Source organism: Lissotriton vulgaris, chromosome 4_1 (assembly GCF_964263255.1).
Source record: "Lissotriton vulgaris chromosome 4_1, aLisVul1.2, whole genome shotgun sequence".
Lineage (NCBI taxonomy): Eukaryota > Metazoa > Chordata > Amphibia > Caudata > Salamandridae > Lissotriton > Lissotriton vulgaris.
Genome location: NC_141691.1, coordinates 1,382,869,438 through 1,382,897,221, shown reverse-complemented (window position 1 = coordinate 1,382,897,221; position 27,784 = coordinate 1,382,869,438). Strand labels below are relative to the sequence as shown.

The following is a 27,784-nucleotide window of genomic DNA, read 5'->3' as shown; positions in this document are numbered from 1 at the left end:
CTCGGCGCCGTCCTCTGACGTCAGCCCCAGTTTCAGCCCCGGTCCGGGTCTGGCGTCGTAACGGCGCTGCTCGGCGCTGTCTCCGCCGTCGATGGGTGAGACCTTCAACTACGACACGGCTCCGTTATCCAAGCCTGTTTACCAGGACACGGATGAAGGGGAGGACTGGGAGGGGTCTGAGGACCTTCTGGCACAGCAGTGCCAGTTGAGCCAGGACTGGGCAGGCGAGCTAGGGGAGGCCAGTGGTCTGGACACTTTGCCCGACACTGGATTCATCTCTCCTCCCCCCGTGGGTACGGAGGAGGGTACACCTTGGCTCTTGAGCTCCCTCCTGCGGCCGTTAGGACTATTCTCCTCACTGAGGTGCTTCAGCCGCCAGTAAGCTCCTTGGAGCCTCTACTGCCGTTCAATGAGGCCCTCACGGATGTTCCGTTGGGCACCTGGTCCAAGTCCTCCAAGTGCCCCCTGTGGATCGGAACGTGGCCCGATGCCACCGCCCGGCTCTGGGCAACCCTAGCTTTCTGTCTGTGCACCCCACCCCCGAGAGCCTGGTGATCCAGGCCTCTACGTCCCAGACCGCATTCTCGACAGCTCCCCCGAAACGCGAATCAAAAAGCTTTGATCAGTTTGGGAAGTAACTGTTTTCCTCAATGAGCTTGGGGTTGTTGTCTATCAACACCGCTTGCTTTTTGGGCCGTTATACCCAATCTTTGTGAGACATGGTTGCGGACGTGCTGCCCCAGTGCCCGAAGGAGGCCCGGGCCGGCTCGCCCAAGCCCTTGCGGAGGGGTGGGATGCAGCACGTTATTCCATCAGGTGTGGACTGGATACCATGGACTCGTTGGGAAGGGCGATTTCCACGACTGTGGCGGTTCGCCCCGACGCCTCACTGAGCTCCGCCAATTTCTCGTGGGATGTCCAGGCCACGCTAATGGACATGCCCTTCGATGGCTGTCGCCTCTTTGGCAACAAAGCAGACAGTGAGCTTGAGCGTTTCAAGGACTCAAGGGCTACGGCCAGGTCCTTCGGCCTGTCGGGCCAGCGCCCCTTTTGTGGCCAAGGAAGGAGCACCCCCACACGTCCTGCCAGCCACAGGCCGCAGAACCAGCCTCAACTTGGACGTGATAACCGCCGTGGCGGTGCCGGGGGACAAAGGCAAGGTCAGTCCACATCCGCTACCACAGCATCTGCCTCAAAGCCTTCCTAGTCCGACCTTTCAGGCCCATTCGACGCCAGTGGGGGGCAGAGTCCACCATCACCTCCTCCACTGGCGCTCCATCACGTCGGACAGGTGGGTGCTGCAAATCGTCCGAAGGGGCTACTCCCTCCCCTTCGAGGCAACCCCCTCCAGCCATGCCACCGCAGTACCACCGCATGTCGGTGGATCACTTGCAACTTCTGCAGGAGGAAGTTATGGCCCTCTAGGCCAAGGGGGCCATTGAGCGCGTTCCTGGGCCAGAAGTAGGACGTGTTTGCTACTCCCACTACTTTCTGGTACCCAAGAAGGGCAAAGGAGCCCTACGCCCTATCTTGGACCTCCGGAGCATCAACGGCTTCCTCCGGAAGGAGAAGTTAAAGATGCTGACTTTAGCTCAGGTCCTAGCTGCCCTAGACCCTGGAGACTGGATGGTAGCGTTCGACTTGCAGGACTCCTATTTCCACATTCCTGTCCTGCCGGCTCACCGGCACTACCTGCGGTTCACGATAGGCCATGAGCACTGTCAGTTTACCGTGCTCCCCTCTGCCTTACCAGCGCTCCTCGGGTGTTAACGAAAGTGATGGTGGTGGTCGCAGCTTATCTGCGCAGATCAGGGGTTCCAGTCTTCCCCCATCTCGACGACTGGTTATTGAAGGCGGGCTCGCCCCAAACAGTCGTTTCCCTCCTCCAGACTTCAGCCAACCTCCTGCACTCGCTGGTGTTCTCCATCAATGTGCCAAAGGCACACCTGTGCCCCTCTCAGAAGCTCCTTTTCATCTGAGCGGTTCTGGACTCGGCGCAGTTTCAGGTTTATCTTTCCCGAGCAGCGGGTTCAGGCTATTCAGGCTCTGATTCCGATCTTTCAGCTTTTATCCCGAGTTTCGGTCAGGTTGACGCTGCGGCTCCTGGGGCTGATGCATTCTTCTCGTGCATCACACCAGGTGGCGGATGCGGGCTCTGCAGTGGGACCTGGAGTTTCAATGGGCACAGCATCAGGGCAACCTGTCTGACCATGTCCTGGTCTCAGAGGGCACTGCGAGTGTTGGACTTGGCCCTTCTGGCAGGTTCACCCCTAAACTTTTTGCTTTTTATGGTGACCCAGTGTTAGTGATTTTTGGCTTCTGCACACTTTGCCACTGTGTCCCAGGGTAAAGTGCATGTGTGTAGTGAGTTTGGCCTGCCCTCCCATAGGAATGCATGGGGAATGTATGTGTCCCTGGTAGTTCCTGATGCGTGGGGAGTGCAAGCTCGAGTTTGGTATGTGCAAACTCGTGTGATGATGTGTGCGGCATGATTGCGTCTAGTGTGGAAGTGCCACTTCTAGAAGTTGGCCTGTCTGTGTATAAAAGGTAAAATGGCTGTCTGGCTTGTGATAGGCTGTGACTGGCTGGTGTGCTCCATGAGTCATGATGGGTCTGCCCCGGTGGTGAGTGGAGAGATCTGCATGTTGATGACGTGGAGGAGTGCACCTGGGACCTGAATAGGTCTGGGCTTTCCTCACACAATGCTGGCTCCGCCCCCTGTGGTGCGTCTAATGTCCCTAGCCTGGCCAGTGAATGGAAAGAGGGGCTGAGCACATCAGAGTGCTCCAAAAACCAGCTGCACCTAAGAACAAAGGGATTTGGTGTATAAAAGAGGTTCTGTCACCCCATGTACAGGTTCTCTCGTTCCTGACCTGAAGAGGGGGGCCTGCTGCTGCTGGGCACCATGAGGATACTGCCACTAGGGACTGCCTCCCTACCTGGAGGACCCTGTGAGCTGGATCCTGGGCCCAGCCTTTGCCCCCCTGACCACCTTCGTACAGGACTTTGCCTGGACTTTTACATTCCTGCCTGCCAGCCCCTGGGAAGTGCTGGCCTCCCCCTACTGGAAATAGCGCATTCGTGCTGCTGGAGCGGTGATCCTTGCCCTCAGAGATCCCCCAGCGTGTGGGAGGATTCCCCCTCTTGTGCTTCTTAGCGGTGCGGGTGCCCACCCTGCATTTCCTGCCGCATTTGGGGGGGAGTTCTATTGTCACCCAGCAGTTTGGCTAGTTTGTTCCCCAGACGGGTGCCCACCCCACCAGGGACCTTGTGCCCGTGTGTTTTGACCCACGGCGGATGTCCACTCCGCCAGGGACTTGGCCTTAGCTCACGGGAGCCGACCCAGTGTTGAGCCGGGAATCACCGCCGCAGACCCGGAGTCCACCGGACTAATCGTTCCTGCTGCGCTGGGATTGGCCCAACGGGAGGAAGAGTTGCCAGGCCATTGGAGGCACGGCGGAGGCGAGAAAAGCCCTCGTGGTCGGGGTCTCGACCGCAGCGCCTCGCTGGGATTGGTCCAGCGTAAGGGAAGCCGCCGAGGAGACCGAACCGCCCGCGCCCGAGGAGCAGCGCCGGCAGAGGAGACTGCGGGTTGAGCAGTCCTGTGGCCGGTGGCAGATCCCCGTGGAAGTGTCCTCGGTGAGTGTGGGTTGTCCCTGGGAGGAGAGGGGGGCGTCGGGGCACACTGCCAGTGTCCGCCCTCCCTCCAGTAGCGTGAACCTTGTCCCGGGGGCAGTTTGTTTGTTTCGAGTCCCCCGAGAGGGACTCCAACGAAGGGGCCATCTTGTTCAGAGCCCACGAGGGCTCGGGGGGCATTTGTTTACTTAGAGCCTGCGAGGCTCTCCTGAGGCCCCAGTTACGTCGGTCGAGCCCACGAGAGGCTCAGGGGACATTTGCGATTTCGAGCCCCCAGAGAGGGACTCCAACAACGACCGGGGCAGAGTATTATTCAGGGACCGAGGCTCAATCGGGCCATTGTTTTCCTGAGTCCCCCGAGCAGGACTCCAACGTGATTTGGGGCATTTCTGGAGGTAGAGCGGCCCCGGCTGACAGCGGGCCGCTCCCCCAGTTTGGTGGCATTTTGCTGAGAGCCCACGTGGCTCCTGAGGGCACAGTGTGTTGTTTTAGAGCCTGCAAGGCTCCCACGTCGTTTTTGGCCCTATTGTTAATTGTAGGGCCCCAGAGGAGAGCCAGGAGAGTCAGTTTCCCCCGCTGCCCAGCGCTTAGTGAGCAGTTGCATCGTTTAGGCTTGCCCCCCCCCTTGCGCAATCTTCCTTTGGCTGCCTGCGCAGCCTGCCCTGACCTTTCTGGACACAGGGCGTTTCAGCCCCGGAGAGGCCCGTTGGCCTGGGGACAGTTCTGTTGTTGTACCCTTGCGTGGGGTACATGTTTTGGCCCTATGTGATCCTTTGGCGCAAATGTAATTACCTGCCTAATGTGATTTCTGCATCATGTATAATGTCTTTGTGCCTATACCTCTGAATGTGTTATGTGATGCTTAGGAGGTTGTTTTTCCTAGTATAGCTATGCTAGTGAGTTCATGGTTCCCTGCGTGATATTTTCCTACGGTGGTTAGGGTTGCGGAGGTAGTACTTACCTCTTACCAGTGGTTACTGGTTGTGTGCTACATTTGATGCTACAGTTATTATAAGTGCTATTTCTACAAAGTGCTAATTCTACCAAGTGCTAGTTCTAAAAGTGTTATTCCTGACAGTGGTCCATGTGGCCCTGTCCTGTACATAGATCCCCTGTAAATTCTGCCCGTGCCTCTGGCACATTGTAAAGTGTGTATTTATTATCTCATGTGTTTGGTATAATACAAAGGCTATTTTTATATATAGCCTTGTGTGGAGTTTCCTTTATGGTGGGCCTTGGGTGTTGTTGCTAGGTGCGCGCGCAAACACTTAACCTACATTGCCTCCGAGATTAGCCTTGCTGCTCGCGTCACGTTACCTAGAGGGTGAGCAGGGGTTATCTTTGGCGTGTAACTCCCTTGCCCTGACTAGAGTGGTGGTTTCTGCCTGACTTTGGAGCAAGCCTTAGCCAATCGGAAATCACATTTCTAACAGCGAGTCAGTTGCAGTGGTGGCTCACGAACCGCAATTGGGTCAACCGCAGATCCCTCTCCCTACCCCAACCGGAGCACGTAGTGGTGACGGATGCGTCCCTCCTTGGATGGTGGGGGCTACATGGGAGAGGCGGAGATCAGAGGCCTCTGGTCTCCAGCGGAGTCCCGGCTCCATATCAACCTTCTGGAGCTGCGGGCGATCCGTATTGCACTGAAGGCATTCCTCCCCTCTGTCCGAGGGAGTGCAGTGCAGGTGTTCACGGACAACACCACCGCCATGTGGTACTGCAACAAACAGGGCGGTATGGGGTCCTGGACCCTCTGTCAGGAGGCTCTGCGCCTCTGGCAGTGGCTGGAACATCAGGGCGTAACCCTGGTCGTTCAACACCTGGCAGGTTCTCTGAACGCCAGGGCGGACAAACTCAGCCGAAGGTGCTCGATGGATCACGAATGGCGTCTGAACTCGGACGTGGCGCAAGGCATCTTTCTACAATGGGGAGAGCCTTGGTTAGATCTATTTGCCACCGAAGAGAACGCGCAATGTCATCAGTTCTGCGCATTGGAATTTCCAAGGCGGCACTCACTCGGCGACGCATTTCGTCGCAAGTGGAGTTGCGGTCTGTTATACGTCTTTCCGCCTATACCACTTCTGCCCAGAGTGCTGAAGAAGATCAAGCGCGACCGGGCCCAAGTCATCCTTGTGGCTCTGGACTGGGCTCGAAGGTACTGGTATCCCGAGCTACTCAATATGTCAGTCGGTCCCCCGATCCGTCTGCCCCTTTAGGGGGACCTTCTGTCGCAGCAGCAAGGGACGGTCCTCCACCCGAAACTGTCCAGTCTCCACCTCCATGCTTGGAGATTGAGCGGCGACAGTTGAGGCCATTTGACTTGCCTCCTGAAGTCTGTAATGTTATTCTGGCAGCCAGGCGTCCCTCCACAAAGTCGGTATACGCCTGCCGGTGGAACAGATTTGTGGCATGGTGCACAGCAAAGGCTGTGGATCCTCTTTCTGCCCCTCTTTCTGAGGTTCTTCTCTTCCTTCTTTCTCTTGCCCAGCAGGGCTCTGCTCTGGGCACTCTCAAGGGCTACCTTTCTGCCCTTTCGACCTTTCTAAGGCTGCCTGATCAACCTTCTTTGTTCACGTCCCCTATTGTCACTCGTTTTCTGAAAGGCATCACACACGTTTCCACCTGTTCCCTCTGTGATGCCTCAGTGGGACTTGTACCTGGTTCTTACTTTCTTGATGTGCGCTCCCTTTGAGCCACTTCATTCTTGTCCTCTCCTTCTTCTCACTTTGAAGACAGCTTTCCTGGTTGCCATCACCTCTGCCAGGAGAGTGAGTGAGCTCCAGGCTCTATCTTGCAAACCTCCTTTCCTATCTGTAATCCCGGACAAGGTGGTGTTGCGTACAAGACCCTTTTTCCTGCCCAAGGTAGTCTCTGCTTTCCACATCGGGCAGTCCATCACCTTGCCCTCCTTCTTCCCGCCTCCGCATCCCTCAAAGGATGAAGAGCGGCTCCATCGTCTGGACCCAAAACGTGCGCTTTCATTCTATATGGATCGCACACGCCAGTTCTGGGTGGTTGACCAACTCTTTGTTGGTTACGTGGGTGCGAAGAAGGAACGGGCGGTGCATAAGCGGACCATCTCTCGGTGGGTCGTCTTATGCATAAAGGCGTGCTACTCCTTAGCTCGAAAGGAGCCTCCAGTTGGGCTGAGGGCCCATTCCATTCGGGCCACGGCGGCTACTAATGCTCTGGGTCTTGGAGTCCCCCTGCAGGACATTTGCCAGGCGGCTACGTGGGCCTCGCTGCACACCTTTGCGTGGCACTACTGCCTGGACAGTCAAGTCCGGAGGGATGGCTTCTTTGGCCGTCCCGTCCTCCAGGACTTTCTGGTGTAAGTATTGGTTCGCAGACCCATCACCGGGGTTGGTATTGCTGGGGTATCTTGTGAGAAGTTGGCCTGATATGCAGTGCTCACTATTCTAGTGAACACTATGTATCAGTCCAGACAACCCTTATTGATGATTGGTTGTAAGTCAACCTTATAGACCAGCTATCCTAGTAGCGTGGATACGAGCAGTCTAAGGCTAAAGACTCGAGAGGGCGTGTTAAGCCAGCTGTTATACCACACATATACCCCTTGAACACCAAGTGAAAGGACACCACACAAGTGTTATGAAAATAAACAGTGTATTTATTAAAATCACAACAGCCCTGTACTCTTTATGAGGACAGGGTACTAAGCACAAAACAAAACAGAAGGGCCCCACGCAGATCGTGGAGATGCTGGGAGGCTGGACTTCGGTGCTGGAGCTGCTCAGTGTCGGGGCTTCTCGGACCCCAAAGCACTCACCAGAGGGTTACTCGGCGGGCTTGCTGTAAAGAAGTTGTGCAGTCTTGGCGATCGTCGGTCCCTCGAGGTCTCGTCGCACTCACGGTTCTCAGCTTGGCTGTAGAGGTGAGTAGAGGTCAGAGGTGCCAGGGAAGCCGGGTCTCGTCGAGCTGTGTCGTCTGATTCCTGAGGAAGGACTTGCAGCAGACCGCAGTGTTCTTAAGATGGTGCCTGCGGATGCAGGGTGACTACTCCTTAGTCACAAGGGAGAATCTTAAAGAAGAAATCTTGGAAATACTTTTGCAGAAAGTCGTGTCTTGATTCCAAAGATTATCTAATTTGAACAGGGGGCCCGCTCCTATCTTTATACTAAGAAAAGGGGCTGACCCGGTGACTAGGTCCTGCCTATGGGTGGGACTAGGAGGGGGGTGGTTACACCCCTCTCCAATGCCGGACTTCCCCCAGGCCAGGGGCTGGTGTGCCCCTGGAACTGGTTCTGATCGGCCTATGCGTAGTGAGCACCGGGGTGCCACTCAGCAGTCACCTTCCTGTAAAGCCCTGCCTACCCAGGATACACAAAACCCTGTCTGGGATGGTGCTAGCACCGCCCCAGACAGGAAACCCTTTGTCCAAGCTCTCCTCGCTGGAAGGACTCCCAGCAGCAGGAGGTCAGACTCGTGTCTGTGGTGGCAGCATCCATTTTGTGGAGCTGAGGCTTCGTTTAACTTTAACCGGGGTTCACAGTTACATACATGTCGTGTCCCTCTAGAAGGGTGGAATGCTAACCCCGTCGCCAGAATTGGCGAGGGGTTAGTATTCCAATTCGTATGACACCTTACTCGACATGTTTTGATAAAGCAATACCAAAGATAGCATTTAACCGCGAGGATTATAATGCACTTAAGAGTATATGGTATGCGATATCATGGAACAGCTATTAGGACTTGGTTCCGCAAGCTGCAGACAGGCTCAGCTCATGCCAGAGCACCATATCACACGATTCCAAGCACTCTGCCTTCAGGATTGTTAAGGCCTGCCATAGGAGTGACTGATAGGAATCTGTGTGTCCATTTTTAGGGTTAGATATAGGTATACTATATCTACAGCAAAGGGTGATTACACGACTTTGCCCCAGCTGTCATGCAGCCAGTTGTGTCAAATTTAGGAGGCCAGCCAGGGGTGGCATAATACATGCTTCAGCCCCTGGTAGGCCCTGGGTACACCTATGCCCTGAGTTACAGGGTCTGATAAGGTGGCCCAGTACCAATTGGAAATGTACCTAAGGTACATGGAATCCCCGCCCCACCCATCCTCCCCGTTCTGCGAACCGATACCTAGGGTTAAGGTCATCCCCTTTCAGGGCCCTAGTTTCATGGCACCAGTGTTGGTTCTATCATGTCTCTGCGTATCTGGCGCGGAAAAGCTCTGTCTAAGAACAGACCTCAGTGCGCATGGGCGGCGTCTAAGTACTCCGACGACGTCACTCTGGCGCAGACGACGCCGACGATCGACACGGAGCCAGAGACGACGCCTAACGACGCGCAGGGGTATTGCTACGCAAAACTTTCCGGATCCAGTCTGACGCCTGGGGATATTCTAAGGTAAGGAATCTAATACTAACTACTGTTTCTTACAGATATATCGTTACCGAAGGTAAGTAACTTGTTCGCCAAGTCCGGAGAGATTACTTTTTCGGCCGTTCCGTTCTCCAGGATTTTCTGGTGTGATCTTGGTTAGCAGACCCACCACCGGGGTTGGTATTGCTGGGGTATCTATTCTAAGGTAAGGAATCTAACACTAACCTGTTTCTTTCAGATGCACAAGTTACCTTTGGTAAGGATATATCTAAAAGAAACAGTAGTTAGTGTTAGATTCCTTATCGCCCCACCCATCCTCCCTGTTCTGCGAACTGATATTTAGGGTTAAGGTATCTCCCCTTGAGGGCCCTAGTTTCATGGCACCAGTGTCGGTATCTATCATGGCTCTGCGTTCCTGGCGCGGAAAGCTATGTAGAGAACTGACGCCAGCGTGCGTGGGCGGCGTCTGAGTACTCAGACGACGTCATCCCGGCGATCACGAGGACGGACGCAGAACCGCAGACGACGCCTACCGACGCGCAAGGGTACTGCTGACGAAAACTTTCTGGATCCAGCCTGACGCCTGGGGATATTCTAAGGTAAGGAATCTAACACTAACTACTGTTTCTTACAGATGTATTGTTACCAAAGATAATTAACTTGTGCGGCAGGTGTGCATGGGGCCCCATATGGCCCCCTTTGTTCGGCCACTGCCAGCCTTTTCGTGGCAGGGCTCCCGCCATGAAATGGCTGGCGGTGCCCGTAATGTGCTAAGCGGAACTTTGCCAGTCCCGCTCAACATGTTACATTGTGGCACAGCTCTGCCACTGCCAGGGAACAACTATTCCCTGACGCAGCCAGTGGTCCTCTGCAACAACGACTTTTGAAGCTGTAATGCAGCAGAAAGGCCAAGTGAGTCTGGCGGTCTTACGATGGCCAGACTTGTAATCAGCTTTTAGTGCTCACATATTTTATGTGCCCTCCATTTAAACAGATGTTTAGTTGTTCTCAGCACCTTTTGACCCTTGAAAACAGTGTTTCTCATCACCATGTCATCTGTGTGAGTTGCAAACACTGTCCGTACAGGAACCATACACCTTTTTTCCTGACAAGCTGATGTCCGGACTGGGGTGGCTCTACAACCTAAGATTGTGATGCCTGTCCACATCGCACAATCCATCACCCTTCTTCTTTGCTCCTCCTCAACCTTCAAAAGCAGAGGGAAGACTTCATTGTTTGGACCACAAATGAGCCTTGAGCTTTCACATCGATCAAATGAAGGACCATTGGGTGAATGATCATTTCTTTGTGTGGTTCGCATGAGCAAAGAAAGGCAAGACTGCAGAAGAGAACCATTTCAAGGTGGATAGCTCTCTGCATCAAACTTTGATGCACATTGGCAGAGAAGCAGACCCCAGAAAGCTTGAGGGTTCATTCCGCGTGGGACAATGCTAATACCACTGTGATGGCACGTAAAGTACATGTGTTGGGCATCAATTCACACATTCACAAATCTCCCCTGTCTTGAAAACTGGGTCCAGCAGGATAGGCATTCGGCCTAGTCTGGTCCTGCAGGACTTGTTGGTTTGAGCCATTCCACAAACCCTCCATCAGGGACTCTGCATTTGGTTTCCATTCACAAGGTGAGGAATCCCCCGTTAGAAGTATCCATAAGAAGAATTGTCCTTTGGTAACGCTTTTTCTGGTAAATATTCTAACTGCAGATTCCTCACCAGCTTCCAACCATCTCTTTCTGTGGAACAGACCATTTTCTTCATCCTTAAAAAAGGTCCCAATGTAGTGATCTGCACTCTGTCAAATGTGATTCATTAAGAGCGCCACATCCAAAACCGCATACAGAATTAAGAAAGTCAAAAAGGTATGTGGCTCCAGCGCCATTTCAGCTGCAGGACTGAGTTGAAGTGGGACTGCGCATTGCCACCTATCAGCGCTTGAGGGAATTGCTCAGAACATTCTTTAATCCAGTCTGGTACCTGGTGAGTATTCACAAGGGGTGTAATCAGCTGTTAGAGTATCCACCAGAAAGAGTGTTACCAAAAGTGAGTAACTTGTTCTTCATCACCACTTGTTACTACATAAAGCAGAATTTTTGTGAATACTAGATTACTGTAAATTGGAGGGTGTTACTGGTACTTTTAAGTCCAAAGCAAGGGCTGTTTTGTATCAGATGGATGTTTTTCTTAGCTCCAGGTCTGGCTAACTTACATCTCATTTGTTGGTCTACAATATTTCATATGATCACCAACAATTACTTTTTGTCTACAGAATAAATATTGATGAAACGTTGAGGTATCTAGCTAAGTTTATTGGATCCCTCTAACTTCAGATAATCTCACTTAGCTTATTTTATTTAGTGTTTCCTCTGTTTCTATTCTTTTAATTTCACAGTCAGCTATGATGTGACTTCAGCAAGAGATATGCTGTTGTTGGCGTGCTCTCAGGACGAACAGAAGAAATGGGTCACACATTTAGTAAAGAAGATTCCTAAGACCCCACCTTCAGAATTTGTACGGGCATCTCCAAGAACAGTATCTACAAGATCTACTGCAAATCAGTCCTTCCGAAAAGCTGTCAAAAATACGTCTGGGAAAGCCAGGTAACACTTACATGTAACGTTTTTGCATTAATTATATATATATATATATATATATATATATATATATATATATATATATATATATACATACATACATACATTATTTTCACTGAAAAATGAGGGTTAAAGAGACGTTATTGTAAAAAACATAACGTTTTAAACTGACAACAGCACTGAAATTCACCAGTTATAGTTATTTTAAGTAGCTGTAACTCATGCTCACGCCATGCACAGTCGTGATTTTAATGATGTCATTTCAAATGTAATTTAGAGTGTTATCAGTGCAGTCATTGAACTTGTCATCTGTGATGTAATATGTGAGGCTGCAAGGTGCATGGCCCTCCCTCCAAACATGGCTCAGTGGGTCAAAGTACCCCTAACCTTTCCACTTATAGTATTTTCATTTATTTTCTAAGATGTGGGCACCAAATCCTAAGATGGCAGCCACAACTGTTCCTTTAGGTTTTGGTCAGTCGGTCACATTTCATGCCTGAACTCGCAAATCTACCTACATTTTGACCCTTAATTTTTCAATAACTACTAAGGCATGCTTTCTAGATCAAGACCCAACTTTCTGCCAAATTTGGTGTAATTCTGTTCAGCTGTTATGAAGTGGTGTCAAACGTTACTATGAAAAATTGCATGTATATATAGTTACCGAGTGGTGACAGCTACCAGAGAATGGGGTTTTGGTTCCTTTCTAATTTGCACAAGTTTGACCAATGTTTGTGAAACTTTCTAGACCTGCTGCCCTGTTTCAATTTGGGATGACTGAAAGTTTCACGCCGTTTGGTCAAGGGGATGCAAAGAAAAAAGGGAGGGGGTCCCAAAACGGGCTTCAAATGCAATGCATTTTCCATAGACTGTATTTTTCATAATGCAAAAACTGTTTCTGGATTTTTGTGAAATTTGACAGTATTACATATTAGGGAGCGCAGATGATTCTCTGGGGTACTGCAGGTAATTAAAATGAGTAAATGTTAGTTTCAACTTAGTGATATCTTGAGGCACAATCCTACTTAAAGTAGCAAGGAAGCCCAACAAATTAACTAGACTGCATATGTAAAGTTTCAGATTTACTACAGTAACAACTGAAAGGCCCATTTATGGTCACATGCTAATTGAAACCTAGAAACAAATACATAACGAATAGAATACATCTTAATCTACATAAATGTTCTTTGCATGCTCTCTGGCTTACAAAATAAAACTGTCCCAACAAGCCAAACAAAAACCACCTTTCTTATGCACCCCTGTGAAGAAAACTGAAAGATTGCCAGCAGTGAACCCCACAAACTACTATTTCGAGGACCTGATAAGTAGTGAAGTGGAATAAAACCTGTTTTCATAAAAATAACAATGATAGACTTTCATTCACTTTATGCTTTATATGTAGCACAATCCTACTAAAGTAGCAAGCAAGCGTAAAAAATAAACGACTGGATATGTAAAGTTTCAAAATTGCTACATGAACAACTAAAAGCCACATTTATGGTTGCATGGTTATGTAAACCAATATAAACATAAGAAATACCCTAGATAAAAAGAAAGAAATCCCATTAAATCTGATTGCAACTCTGTAGTTATACTTATTATTCTCAAATTTAGGAATTCCTTAAATCTGATTGCCACTCTATTATAGTTTGTATTCCTAAAGCGGAATTCCGCAGATATTTCCTCCCTAATAACTTTCCACCCATTTGACGAATCACCACAAAACGGTACAGACCAAAAGCATTTTCTACATTTTGAGATGATGTAAATTTTTGTTGTGAATCATTAAGGGGGTGCAAAGATAACAAAGGGTTCCCAAAGCACATTTTTCCACCGATGCATTTTCTTAGAATATTGTATTTGACATTTTGCAAAAACAGCTGAATGGGTTTACATGAAATTTAGCAGGATTATACATACTGCTGCAGAGATAATGTTTTTTAGGTCTCGCGTGGCGTACTGCGCACAAGCACAGTCGAGCTCGCGAGATTTTATGTTTTTAGGAGTACTTCACTAGCGAGGGTTAAGCCCCGTCCCTCTTCTCCATTGGCTGGCCTCCTAAACTGTGGCAAGCCATTGTAGAAGAGGTCATAGTGACGTTCTTCTTTCTCTCTAAGCCCCGTCCTTTTCTGACGGGGCTCCTTGACTTACTGTTGGGGTGAAAGGTTTCTTATCTTCTTTATGGGTCCAGATGGCCCCATAAAGAAGATAAGGAACCTTTTACCCCAGCAGGAAGTACAACAGCCTCGCTAAGAGGCTGTATTTTAATATTTAATTTTCTTATACAGTGCCGACCCCGTGTGCTATGGATAGCAAATCTACTGCATGAATTGATGGGCGCCGGTGTTTCTCTTTCTCGATTTCTAATTGATCGTAGTGCCTTCAAGGGGAGTGAGCTTCGGGACGCTGGCCTGGTTGGGCAAGGTTAATCGGTTAGTGCGATGAGCATCGTTCCTTAGAATGGGTCAGGGTTAGCCTAGTAGGCGTGGGGGGACTGCATTCCTTTGGGCACGGGTGAGTCCCCCCTACCCGCTGTTGTTGTGAAGCTGTCTGATTCGGGGGTTACGTCGGGGGTCTTGGTTTAGGCATTTCCAGGCAGAACAGGCGCCCGCTTGCTTGACGAATAGTTGCTGGCCTGAGTTCTTGAGCATAAGCCCTACTACGGGGGCTCAGGGTGGATTGATCAGTCTGCCTCTGGCTACGCATTTCCATGTTTGCCTTATTGACTATAAAATGTTTTCTAAACAAAGCCCACAGCATAAAGAAACAGGCCTCCTGGTTTTTCTAATGTTTTTCCCAGGTGGCAATACATCCTTTAGGTAGAATAAGCATGGATATTCAGCTTCTCTTTTGTTACTTTGGACCGAATGAGCGGGTGCACTGATTCCAACAGTGTGGTTGGGCATTTACATACTTGGGTGGTGAGATGCTGGCCTCAATGGTGATAATACGGATATAAATATCAGGTGTTGGTATTGTTGTGTAGGCCTATGTCGCAGGGAGTGGCACCGACGCAGTAGTGGACGGTGGACTACGAATCCGTTATAGGATGTTCGCATGCACGCAATGTTATGTTAGCAGAATTAGGGTGTGCACTGATTCCAACAGCGAGAGTTGTGCACACGCGGACTTGTGTGCACTGAGGCCATGAAGAACGCCTGAGCATTCTGGAGTGGACGCAGTGTTGTTGGTTCTGGTTGTCAGAGACCGCAATCGCTGGGAGTGGGGCGGCACGTTTCCCTTCGCGGCGGTTTTGTGATGGTTTTCTTTACGAATGGTTAATAGGTGGCCGGCTGCCCTTTACGTTTTGTTGTCAGGGCCAGGTTTACAGTGGCTCGCAGAGATTAAATAATTGAGCGGTCCTTTGGATTAAACTAGCAGGGCAATGCAGGGACGGGGCTGGCCGGAGTGCAGCCTGGGGACAGGCAGGTTGTGTCCCTGGGTCAGGAGAACCTGATGTTCAATTGAGGAGAGATGCTTGGTGCAGCCTCGTGATGGGCAGGTTGTGTCCCGGGGTCGGGAGAACCTGAAGTCTCAATAGAGGAGAGTGGCTGCTTTGTTAGGTCTGAGTCCAGCAGACAGGGAATGGCTTTCCTGTAGTGCAGCCACCTAGTCTGTACACTGGTACACGTTATGTGATAAAATTGACAAGATTTCCTCACAGCTGCTTGCGTTGATTTGAAAGGCTGCAATTTCCTTTAAGTAGTGATTGAGGAATGGCTGCCTGGTAAGGGAGCTCCGCATGCCAGATATTTCATTCGTTAAATCCCATCCTTCAAAGCCCCCACTGCATGCTACAGACCCCCCTGGGACTAAGTCTGTGGCTTGAGACACATAACTGTGTGGTCAATGCCATCGTACCCACAATGACACTGCCGTGCCGAGCTGCTGAACCCCTGACGGACCGGACAAGAAAATGGCGCCGATCTAAGAATCGTCCCTGGGCCCGGATCGGTAGAGGCTGCGGTACAGAGTCTACTTGCGCTAAACGAACAGTAGCGGCGACCCATCTGACAACGGGCTTGGCACGAGTCGAGGCTGGCCTGGGCTCCCAGTGCGGCCGGGAGTGCGACGAGAGCTGCGGGAGTTGCCGGGGCCGACCGCTCCTGTGGGGCCTGCAGTGAAGAGCTCCCCCTGAGGCGCGCGGCTCAAGATGTGCGGAGAGGTGGCGTGGGCCGAGACGAGCCCGATGCGAGGACCTGTGGCCGTTGCACCAAGCGACAAGCGGAGACGACGCTGAATCGGCAGAGTGGCGCTGACGGATGGCGAGAGAGGAGAGCGGCGCGGTGAGTCCGGCGCTGGTGCGGGCTGAGCCTGAGCTGGCTGGGTGGTGCTGCCCTCTCTGGGTGCTGCTGCTTTACACGCGGTAGAGCTCGTGGGGGCCTAGGCTGCTATGTCGCTGGGGGTGCAGGGCCACAGCGCTTCTTCCTGTGTGACTTGAGTGGGTTCTGGCTGCTTCTCTGTGGCTGGGGGCGCTACCTGAGAGCTACCGAACTTGCTAGCTGGCTAAGAGGGCTGGCAGGTTCGGGACCTTGCGGGGGGCTCTTTGGCTGCGAGGGGTGCGGCTGGGGCGCTACTTGGGGACACGGCAGGCCCGCCTGTGCTCTGAAGTCTGCAAGAGAGGCGGCGGAGTACTCTGGTTTGTCGAGGGTCTTTAAACGGAGGACGCTGGTGGAGTATTGCAGACTGGCGCAGCGCTGAAAGTCATCGTGAGCGACACATGATGGTCTGGCACTGGTTATTTTCGCTGAAATTAAGCGGACACCGCTAACCACTGCATAAGGAGCCTACCCTTCTGGACTTTACTGTACGTGCTGGACAGTGCTGAAGTGTTGCCATACTGCCACGGACACTGAGGCTGTCAAAATACAGCGCAGCCGGGCTGTGGAATTGGGTGGCTTGTATCATCCGGAGACTTTCATCTTCAATATTGGCAAATCGGACCCCAAACATGCTAAATTACAATTTGAAAACAAATGCAGTACTCGTGCCACTGAAGGGATGGAAGACCAGTCGGAGCTGCGTGATGCATCGGGGCAGGCGTAGAGTGCAGGAGTTGACACTAGGGCCATCTTGCTTGAACTGAGGGCTGGCATGAGAACGATAGACAGCAAAATTGATGCATTGGCGACTGGGCTAGACATGGTAAATAAGGTCGAGAAGCACGAGAATAGACTGGATGTTCTAGAAAATCGAATGTCTGACACACAGGATGCGCAGGCTGAATCTTGCACGCAGATCTTACAGATGGAAAAGATACTGGAAGTAATTAGTGCGAAGAATGAAGATTTAGAAGCGCGGTCGAGGCGTAATAACCTACTGATTATTGGTCTATCGAAATCCACTCCAATCTCAAAAATGGAGACATTTATAGATGGCATGCTGCGTGAGTTGTTCGGACCCGCACTCTGCGGTGATGATCGTGAAACATGCGCATCGCTCGCTGGGACCACGGCCTAAGCCCGGCGCGCCGCCCGCTCGATTATCGCATGTCTTCTGTACTATGCTGACAGAGACGCAGTGCTGAGAGAGGCCAGAGCCAAGGACCCAGTAGTTTATAAAGGAGACACACAGTCCTTTTTCCGGACTACACCCAGACGGTCCAAGCGGCGAGAAGAGTTTGTACCTGTGAAGAAACTGTTGAGGGCCGCCTCGGTACCTTACGCCATGTTGTATCTGGCCAAATTGAAAATCACGCATGAAGAACAGGCACACTTTTTCACGGATGCGAAGTCTGCTTAGAAGTTTACAAAACACATCTGCAAGAACAGACCTCGGCAGAAGGCACATGAGGACACAACTGGGACGTCTGGATTGGAAGACACAGACTAATGACTGTGAGGACAGGCTAAAACTATTGTGGGTGGAACTATTTAGGCTCTTGCATGCCTGGTGGGACATGAGGGCCCAAAATGGAAGATTCAGTGTCGGGGAACAAGGGGGCGGATAGTAGGAGCACACTAGCACTGAATGAGTTAGTCCCGGGGGTACTACCATATAGTGTTAATCAGAACATTTGACCTTGGGGCACACAGGGGGCATGAATAGATGTAATCCGGCGTCCACACTACAGTGCGTGTACCGGTCGCCGTTCCTCTTCCCCTGGCGGTTGTTTCCCGGATGTTGCATCGGGTAGTTCAGAGGGATGTTTTGAGGGAGGGGGATAGGGTTTGGTCTCAACCTAATTGGGAGGTTGGAGTGGGAGGTGGAGGGGGGGGGGGCAAAGGGGGTTGTGTATTGTTTTTTGTTCTTTTTTGTTACACATCTGACATGGTACATGCTGCTGCGCTTGGTGCACCGCCTGGGGGAAGAATGTTGCAATGTGCTGTAAATAGCGTCCTTCTGAAACAGATCACGGTTGACATAAGACAGTTGCCTGCGCTCAATGATGGGTGATGGGTACAGAATGCTGACCTGGAATGTCCGTTGCCTCAACTCACCTAAAAAAGTACGGCAGGTGATGGTGTACCTGAATCGGCATGTGATACATATAGCTCTACTGCAGGAAACACATTAACTAAATATACGGAACGTGGTATTGCGGGTAGGTGGGCAAGTTTCAAGCTGGCATCGTCGTATTCCTCCTATGCGAGAGGGGTCATGATTCTGGTTAAGAGAGGGGTGTCATTTCAACCGTTACATATGTTTGTGGATGAGGAGGGCAGATGTGCGATGGTGCATGGCAAGATGAGTGTCAAATTGATTACTATAATCAACATGTATGGCCCAATCGTGGATGATCCGAATTGTGTTTCCAGGATGTATGGTATGCTGAGAGATTGGCCAGAGGCTCCTATTCTATGGGATGGTGGGGGGGGTGGGGGGGAAGTTTGAACACGTACCTGAACACTGAGATCGATAAATCTAGCCCCATTTCCCACCCCACCCCTAAGGTAGCTAGGAACATTGATTGTGCCATGGAGGAGTTTGGACTGTGTGATATTTGGCGTGTGCGGAATCCACAGATGAGAGAGGGCACGCACGCAACGCCGTCACATGGGAGCTGGTCGAGATTAGACTACTGGCTGATTGGGGTGGAGATTATGGATTGGGTTGAGGATGTCAGGAATTTGGCTAGGACACTATCTGATCACAGCCTGGTGCAATTGGATTTGATGATCCCGGCAGTTGTGTGTCGCCCCTTTACGTGGCGACTGAGGTCCGAGGCTCTGCTTGACCCCATATATGAGACTGCAGTACGGGAAGCCATAGAACAATATTTTACCCTTAACAAGGGCACTGTAGACGAAGCCTCAACACTCTGGGAGGCCTTTAAGGTCACGATTCGAGGGGTATGTATTAGCATCTCGGTGAGCATACTGAGGGATTTGAGGACACAGTTTCAAAACACTGAGGATAAGCTACGTGAGCTGGAACGCGAGTACACTGAGGCACCTGAGGTGGGGAAATAAGCACGCATACATGAATTGCTGAAGGATTATGAGGAGTTGGCTGATACAGAGATCAAATATTTATCGCGTAGACACACCGCCTGGCACTATGGGGAGGGAGGACGGCCGGGACGCACATTGGCTTTTAAAATTAAAGAGTGACTTGAGCAGACACACATTGATAGAATTGTAGATGACCAGGGTAGGGAATATAATCATTCAGATACCATTGCGGAACAGTTTCGAGGTTTTTACACTGATTTATATACATCGCGGGGAGCTGCCTCGGAGACCGAACTAGAGTCCTATCTAGAGGATGTGGCGTGTGCCTGGCTTTCGGATGTTCATAGGGAGTACTTATGTGTGCCTATAGACGAGCAGGATGTTAAAACAGCAATCTCGGTGTTGTCAAATGGTAAAGCACCTGGACCTGATGGTCTCACGGTAGAGTTTTACAAGAAATATGCCGATCTTCTTGCGCCGCATCTCTTGGCGATGTACGCGGAAGCACATGATTCAGGGAATTTACCACCGTCCCTCAGACAGGCATTGATAATCACATTGTTTAAAAAAGACAAGCCACCAGACAGGTGTGACTCTTATCGCCCACTATCACAGATCAGCATTGACGCCAAGATACTGGCTAAGATTTTGGCGATCAGACTACAACCCCTGATGCAATGTCTGGTTCTGCCTGATTAATCGGGTTTTATACCCGAGAGATCCACTTCGCATAATTTACGAACCGTTTTCTCCATGTTCCATGTGTTTGAATCAACTATGTCAGCGGCGGCAGTCTAGTTAGATGCTGCTAAAGCGTTTGACTCGGTGGAATGGTCATATATGTATTATGTCTTGCGTCGCATGGGGTTCCCGCCTTTGTTCTTACAGTGGATAGCGGTACTCTACAAAGAACCGACATCTAGAGTGCATGTTGGGGGTCTGACCACTGAACCATTTTCCATAGAGACTGGCACACTTCAAGGGTGCCCTCTTTCACCGCTACTGTTTTCAATAGTATTGGAACACTTGGCTTGTCATTCGCCATCGACACAGGGAGATTGCGCTCAACTTCAATTACCAACCAGTCGCCATTTCGCTTTACGCAGACGACATGGTGCTATTTGTGCGTCAACCCTCCAGGTATCTGGCGCAACTCCTCCGGGAGTATGTTTGCTTCGGCGGCCTGTCTGGCCTTTGTATTAACTGGGATAAGTCTCTTATTATCCCGCTGACAACTGCCACAGTGCAGCCAGATTTGGAGTTCCGACTTGTGTGGTCAACGGACCCAGTGAAATACCTTGGTGTCTGGGTTCATCGGGATCCGAATACGGTAGTCAGGGAGAACTTCGGGAGGGCGTACGCGAAGTTGCAGAGTCAGGTGGATGTATGGATTTCATTGCCCCTATCCCTATCGCATTGCGCTTATCAAGATGATAGTACTACTGCGGTTCCTTTACCTTTTTCTTACTATCCCAGTGGTACTAACATTGGGATTCTTCAGAAATCTTCGTCGGCAGCTGCTCGGGCTGGTGTGGGGAGGCAGGCATGCCCGTGTCAAATGGTCGGTCCTTACTGGGGGGTATGAGAGAGGCGGGTTCGGGGCACCGGACTTTTTTGCATATTACTTGAGCGCCCAGGCCCAGTATGTGTTCTATTGGTATAGGCCGCATGCGTACACTCCTCACGTTGCAGTGGAAGAAGGGGACGCGGCACCGGTTCAGTTACACAGCGTAGTACCCATAGGGCACGCAGCACCCCGAGAATAGAAATAAACTCGTGGATGCCACTATTTCCGCTTGGCAGAAGAAAGGGCAACTAGCGTGGAAGTTACCGTTGTACGCGCCACATATGTTCCTGGAGCATCATGCTGCCATGTCTGTAACGCATGAAGCGCCTTCCATGCGACTGCTTCACGAGGCCGGCCTTCGGCGCATGCTTGATATTTATTCAGATTGCTCTTTTATTATACAGGCCGACCTGCAGTATATCAGTAACCAGTCATTGCTATTCAGGTTTGCAGTGCATCACTTACAGCAGGCGGCCAGTGTGAGAAGGTGGCCTGATATCCAGTGCTCACTATTCTAGTGAACACTATGTATCAGTCCAACAACCCTTATTGATGATTGGTTGTAAGTCAACCTTATAGACCAGCTATCCTAGTAGCGTGGATACGAGCAGTCTTCGGGCTACACTCTAGAGGGCGTGTTAAGCCAGCTGTTATACCATCACATATACCCCTTGAACACCAAGTGAAAGGACACCACACAAGTGTTATGAAAATAAACAGTGTATTTATTTAGATCACAACAGCCCTGTACTCTTTATGAGGACAGGGTACTAAGCACACAACAAAACTCTTATGAAAATACTTTGAATTGCACAATTTACACAAATGCCCGAGGGGCACGAAAAACCATATACTATGAAAGTGGAATGCGAAATTACTAGCAGGTAAGTACTGTACTAATAGGCTTTGGAATCGCTAGGACTACGTTACTGAACCTTCAGATTACTAGTAGGAGGCCTAGGGGACTCGGTGCAGAGTGTGCACTCTCACGCAGGAATGCGGGACAAAGTCTATGGTAGCTAGATTTCACAAAGTTAGTGTTCTCGGGCGAACCCGACTAGGTAGATCGAAAACAACAGTGGATCCTGACCCTTGGATAGTGAGGCTATGCTGGGGCACCGAAATGCCGAAGTTACCTAGCCCAGGGGCTGCAGCTACATAGGTCTCAAAAGACGTTGGGAATCCTCGTAGACGAACCAGGAGCCTGAAGAAAGAAGTTGCTGGCAGGCGACCAGTGAAGATTGTTCGAGTGATCCAAGCCTGGATCGAAGATGGATGACACCTGAAAGTAGAGGGGACCAAGTTCGTGACCAGTAGTCAGATGGCACCAGGAGGGCACCGGATGGTAGTCACCTCGACCAGGTGAGTGGGCGACGCTGGGCTCTGCAGTCTCACGGACCAGGAGGCGTTGTCGGCGACCAGGATGGAGGTGCGAGCTGTCCCACGATGGATGAAGCTGTCGACGTCTCTGGACCCAGGATTGGGGCAACAAGTCTTGGCAAATTCAAGCCCACGTGGTGGACTTAAAATGGCGTCTGGAGTGGACCAGGAGGGTCCGGGGTGCTCCTCTTTTGGAAGGGAGCAAGGGCCAGTCTGGAGCAACCAGACCAGCAGCGGTGATGTCGTCGGGCGTTGTTAGGAAGGCCACAAGCCAGCGGGCTAGTAGCCAAACAACGCGGTGAGCAGCAAAAAGCAGAAGGGCCCCACGCAGATCGTGGAGATGCTGGGAGGCTGGACTTCGGTGCTGGAGCTGCTCAGGGTCGGGGCTTCTCGGACCCCAAAGCACTCACCAGAGGATCCCTCGGCGGTCGTGCTGGTTAGAAGTCGTGCAGTTCTGATGATGGCCGGTCCCTCGAGGTCTCGTCGCACCTACGGTTCTCAGCTTAGCTGTAGAGGTAGGTAGAGGTCAGAGGTGCCATGGAAGCCGGGTCTCGTCGTGCTGGTCGGTCGGATTCCTGAGGAAGGACGTGCAGCAAACCGCAGAGTTCTTAGATGGTGCCTGCGGATGCAGGGTGACTACTCCTTAGCCACAAGGGAGAAATCTTGAGAAGAAGTCGAGAGTTCCTTTCGTAGAAAGTAGTTTCTTGATTCAAAGATGATCTAATTTGGAAGGGTCCCCGCTCCTGCCTTTATCCTAAAGAAAGGGGTGGGTACGCGACTAGGTCCTGCCCTAGGGGTGGGACCAGGAAGGGGGGTTGTTACACCCCTCTCCCATGCCGGACTTTCCCCAGGCCAGGGGCTGATGTGCCCCTGGAACTGGTTCTAGCCGGCAGATGCGTAGTGAGCACCGGGGTGCCACTTGCAGTCACCTTCCTGTAAAGCCCTGCCTACCCAGGATACACAAAACCCTGTCTGGGATGGTGCTAGCACCGCCCCTGACAGGAAACCCTTTGTCCAAGCTCTCCTCGCTGGAAGGACTCCCAGCAACAGGAGGTCAGACTCGTGTCTGTGGTGGCAGCATCCATTTTGTGGAGCTGAGGCTTCAGTTAACTTTAACCGGGGTTCACAGTTACATACATGTCGTGTCCCTCTAGAAGGGTGGAATGCTAACCCCGTCGCCAGAATTGGTGAGGGATTAGTATTCCAATTCGTATGACACCTTACTCGACATGTTTTGATAAAGCAATACCAGAGATAGCATTTAACCGCGAGGATTATAATGCACTTAAGAGTATATGGTATGCGTTATCATGGAACAGCATTTAGGACTTGGTTCCGCAAGCTGCAAACGGGCTCAGCTCATGCCAGAGCACCATTTCACACGATTCCAAGCACTCTGCCTTCAGGATTGTCAAGGCCTGCCATAGGAATGACTGGTTGGAATCTGTGTGTCCATTTTAGGGTTAGATATAGGTATACTATATCTAAAGCAAAGGGTGATTACACCACCTTGCCCCAGCTGTCGTGCAGCCAGTTGTGTCAGATTTAGATGGCCATCCAGGGGTGGCATAATACATGCTTCAGCCCCTGGTAGGCCCTGGGTACACCTATGCCCTGAGTTACAGGGTCTGATAAGGGGGCCCAGTACCAATTGGAAATGTACCTAAGGTACATGGAATCCATTTTAGAGAGCAGTAGGCCTGGGGTCCTGATTGGCAGGGCCCCAGGTCAACTAAGTCGGAAAACCAGCAAAACACCAGGCAAAAAACGTTGGGGGTAACCATAGTCAGGTATCCACCTTCCTACAGCCAGGGTGCACTATACCACTTATCCATACGAGCCCCCCACGCTTTTGTCTCTGCAGTTTGCAATTACCACACCTACTAACAAGCAGCTAATTTCCAAGCTCTATAAGATGATTAAAGATGAAAGTGTGGGTGCATCGGACGAGAGCCGGGAAAGATGGAATGAGTGTTTGCCTGACCCGATCTCGGAAGCGGATTGGAAATACATATGTGGCTTAACAGGGACTCTCAACATGAATGGGAACCTGCGGATTATACACTTTAAATACATACATCAAGTGAATTATACTTTTGCACATATATGGCCTACGTGCATCCGATCATTGCGTGCGTTGTGGGCAAGGGAACACAGATTTTATGCATTTGTCGTGGAGATGTCGAAGTGTGTTTGAGTTTTGGAAAGCAGTGGTGGATCATTTAAGAGAGATGGTGGGTGTGGAGCTACAGAATACCCCGCTCATATGCCTGCTCTGCTGTGTGCCTCAAATCAAGGAATTAAGTGGCAAGTTTGTGCGACTAGCTTTATTATTAGTAGCACGGAGAGTGGCGATCCTATGGGGGGGGTAGATGTAGACCGAAAATTGATCTGTGGATGAAAGATTTGGTGTACTGCAGAGATAATCTGGAAACCTATGCAGAGGAGCTGCTGACGATCTCGAAGCCTAGAGACATTTGGGAACCACTGCGGAATTATTTGCTAGCTAAAAGTGACTGATATTGTATTAGAAGAGGGATCGGTGGGGCGAGTCATATAGCGAGCCCAGAATTATGCACAGTTGAGACATGATTGTACTATACCAAAGATGTGTTTTTGTTGATTTTAATTTCATTTTTTTATTGCTTTTGTAGTTTTATTTGAAAGGGATTCAATTTACTCTGGACATATGGAACGTGCTTTGGGGTTTATTCATATCTGGTAGACATTTTATCAAATGGGTCCTGCAATATTATTGGAGAATTATTGTGAATTCCTTTGTTTTTGTTTTTGGGTTTTTTTTCTCTTTTTTGGTTGCTGATTGTATTATTTGTCTTTTGTTGTAATAAAACTTTAATAAAATAAAAATAAAAAATAAAAAAGTAGTAACTGAGGTGCTATCTTGCGCCCAGGAATGCATGGGGAAGGTACCCTGTTGCGTAAATATTGATAGGCTGAGCACAGGGTTTATGCTAATTGGTGATAACGATGGCTGGCATCAGGAACTAGGCAGTTTGAGATGGACGTTTATTTATTTGCGATTTTATATATCGCGAGCATTACCCCAAGTTGTCAAAGCGCTGTACATAAGAACCAGTTGCATTACATAAGGACTTTGGATTACATGAGTTACATAAAACGTACAAGGTACAGAGGGATCTCCTATTGACCCAGCCCCACCTCAGACCCTAGTGAAAGCAATGGACGCTATTCGCCCGTCTTTGCTGGAAGTTTTGAATACCTCCATTACCTCCAACTCTGTCCCTTCTACTTGGAAGTGCGCGTGCGTTAGGGCTTTGTTGAAAAAACCGAACTTGGATTCTAACAACTTATCCAATTTCCGCCCTATCTCGCTGCTTCCGTGGTTGAGTAAGTTGTTGGAGAGACATATCAATAAAACATTAGGGGACTACTTGGAGTTCAACAAACTTCTACAGGTCTCCCAAACAGGGTTCCGTCCTCAACATGTCACTGAGACCGCCCTTCTGGCAGTCACAGAGGCGGCCAGAGCAATAATGGACCAAGGTTGAAAAACTGCTATCATACTGTTGGACCTCAGTGCCGCGTTCGACACTGTTAACCATGCCACCCTTTTACACCGTTTGAAGGGCATGGGGGTGTCGGGCGCTGCCCTGAAATGGCTGACCTCTTTTTTGGAGGAACGCTTTTTCCAAGTATTTGAGGGCGAGGTGGTATCATCTAAGCATCCGCTCAGTTGTGGGGTTCCTCAGGGCTCCTCCCTGAGCCCCACACTGTTTAATGTCTATATGCAGCCTCTAGAGAAGATAGTTCTCCCCTACGGTGTGCGGATTGTCACCTACGCTGACGATACCCAACTTGTGGTCTCTTTGGATCACAAGGATGGTTCGTCTAACACCCTGGGTCCGTGTCTAGAGGCTGTTGCAGAGTGGATGCAACTCTCCCATCTCAAACTCAACGGGGAGAAGACCGAGGTCATGTTACTAGGTAACCCTTCTCCTACCTTCCAGTTGAACTGGCCTTCGTGTCTCGGCACCCCTCCTCTTCCAAAGGACCAGATAAAGAGTTTGGGAATCTGGCTGGATAGAGCTCTGGATTTCTCGGTTCAAGCCACCAAAACAGCCTCCGTATGCGTAGGGCTAATGAAAATGCTCAGGAAAGTGCTCCCCTTACTTCCATTCCAGGCGAGAAGGGTCATGGTACAGGCCCTGATACTCTCCCGCCTGGACTATGGAAACGTTTTATATCTAGGGGCTCCGGCATCGGTGACAAAAAAACTCCAAGTCACTCAAAACTGTGCGGCGCGCCTGCTCTTTAACATCCCTCACTGGCAGTCAGCGAGAACTGCCCTAAAGGAGCTTCATTGGCTCCCAGTGGCTGCAAGAACATTGTTCAAGGCCATGTGCATTCTGCACAAATCCTTTCATCAAACTGGCCCGGCAGTGCTGCTTCCCCTGGTACCGCCTTATGTGCCGCCTAGAACTCTTCGTTCGGCCTCTCTGCATTTGGCAACCACGGCAAAAATCAAGAAAGCCCGTTGGGGTGGCCGTTCATTTACTTGCTCAGCAGCAAAGGCATGGAATTCCCTGCCTCTGTCCCTTAGACAAAATGATAATCTGATGTCATTTAGGAGAGACTTAAAAACTTACCTGTTCTCAAAGGCGTACTAACTCTGCCCTGCAGTCGAACACAGTAATCAGTCATCAGCGCTGCGAGGCCTCCGGGCAGTTATGCGCTATATAAGTGGAATTTTTCATTTCATTTCATTTCAGAGGGAGTTGTTCTTAAGGGTTCGTGAGTTTGGACGGCAGACGGCGTGGCTGGGGGCTATAGCGGTCGTCGGCGAATTTCAGCAGGAACGCCTTGTGGGGTTAGAGTTCGTCAGGGACACCCAGCAGGTTGGAATTGGGCCTAAGCACTTAATAGTCACAAGGGTGGTCGGTCGGTAATGCACGGGGCGACCGCAAGTGCTCCAATGCTCTCCTTACCATTCAGTGGTTAGTTTATTATTCTGCCAAAGTGGTTGGTCCCAAATTTAGTTGAAGACTTTTAGTGCGCTACGTGGCCCCGGTGCGCGCTGCGAGGAGGATTGTCTGGACAATTTGTATCTGAGGCTTGGGTGAGGGGGCGTCTCAGCTTCGGGATGGCTTCTAAAACACAAGGCATAAGGTTGCAGCAGGGGATGAGGATGCCTATGTAGTAAGGGCGTCAGGAACCTCATGCGGAGGAGAACAGAGTAGATGGCGAAGGCAGACTGGGGAAGAGTGAAGAGGGGATACTGTCCTAGATGTACACTTTAGGGGGCTTACAAATACACTGCCCATGTTCAACCCTGGTTCCTCTACCCCCTCGGCTGCACGACTCCCTCCTGTGGAGAGTGGTCAGGGGCTAGGGGTGGGGATACGGAATTTACGCAAGCATGCTTGCTGGTGGGAGTAGTCTGTGTTCCTTGCTTTCACGGGTAAGAGGCGCCTTTTATCATAGGGTACACCATGTGTTCCAGTGTTTACTGGGGGTCACGTTCTGGTTGCGGATTACTCTTCTATCACCTTCAGAAGGCCAGTTGGTCGTGTACCGTTCATGGGATAGTTGGGGAGGTATTGCCCAGCTGTGCCACTCATCCAGACATATGTTAATCCTGTGGGGATTAACCGCACCTCTTCTGCGTTTAGTAATTTCAGGGCTTAACCCAGTTACTGCAGGAACATGTATGTTATGTATTGATGGCTTGATGTCATTTACCATGGCCGGGCCAGTAACCCCCCTTTAGTTTTACCAGTGCATGCGAGGCACTCTTACATAGCCCTTCAATTTTGGTTTGAGTCTCTGGTTCAGCTAATAAAATGGATTAGCTGCTGCTAGCGGGTTCGA

The 27,784-nt window shown here is 50.5% G+C and overlaps 1 protein-coding gene across 1 annotated transcript in view; it reads left to right on the top strand.

The window, feature by feature from the left end:
- The window catches only part of ROCK1 (Rho associated coiled-coil containing protein kinase 1), a 2,273,505-nt gene that overhangs the window by 2,139,361 nt on the left and 106,360 nt on the right, over window positions 1-27,784 (top strand). The window contains exon 32 of the mRNA XM_086965620.1: window positions 11,392-11,599. Within this exon, the coding sequence (XP_086821746.1) occupies window positions 11,392-11,599 (208 nt within the window). The remainder of the gene's footprint in view (window positions 1-11,391; window positions 11,600-27,784) is intronic.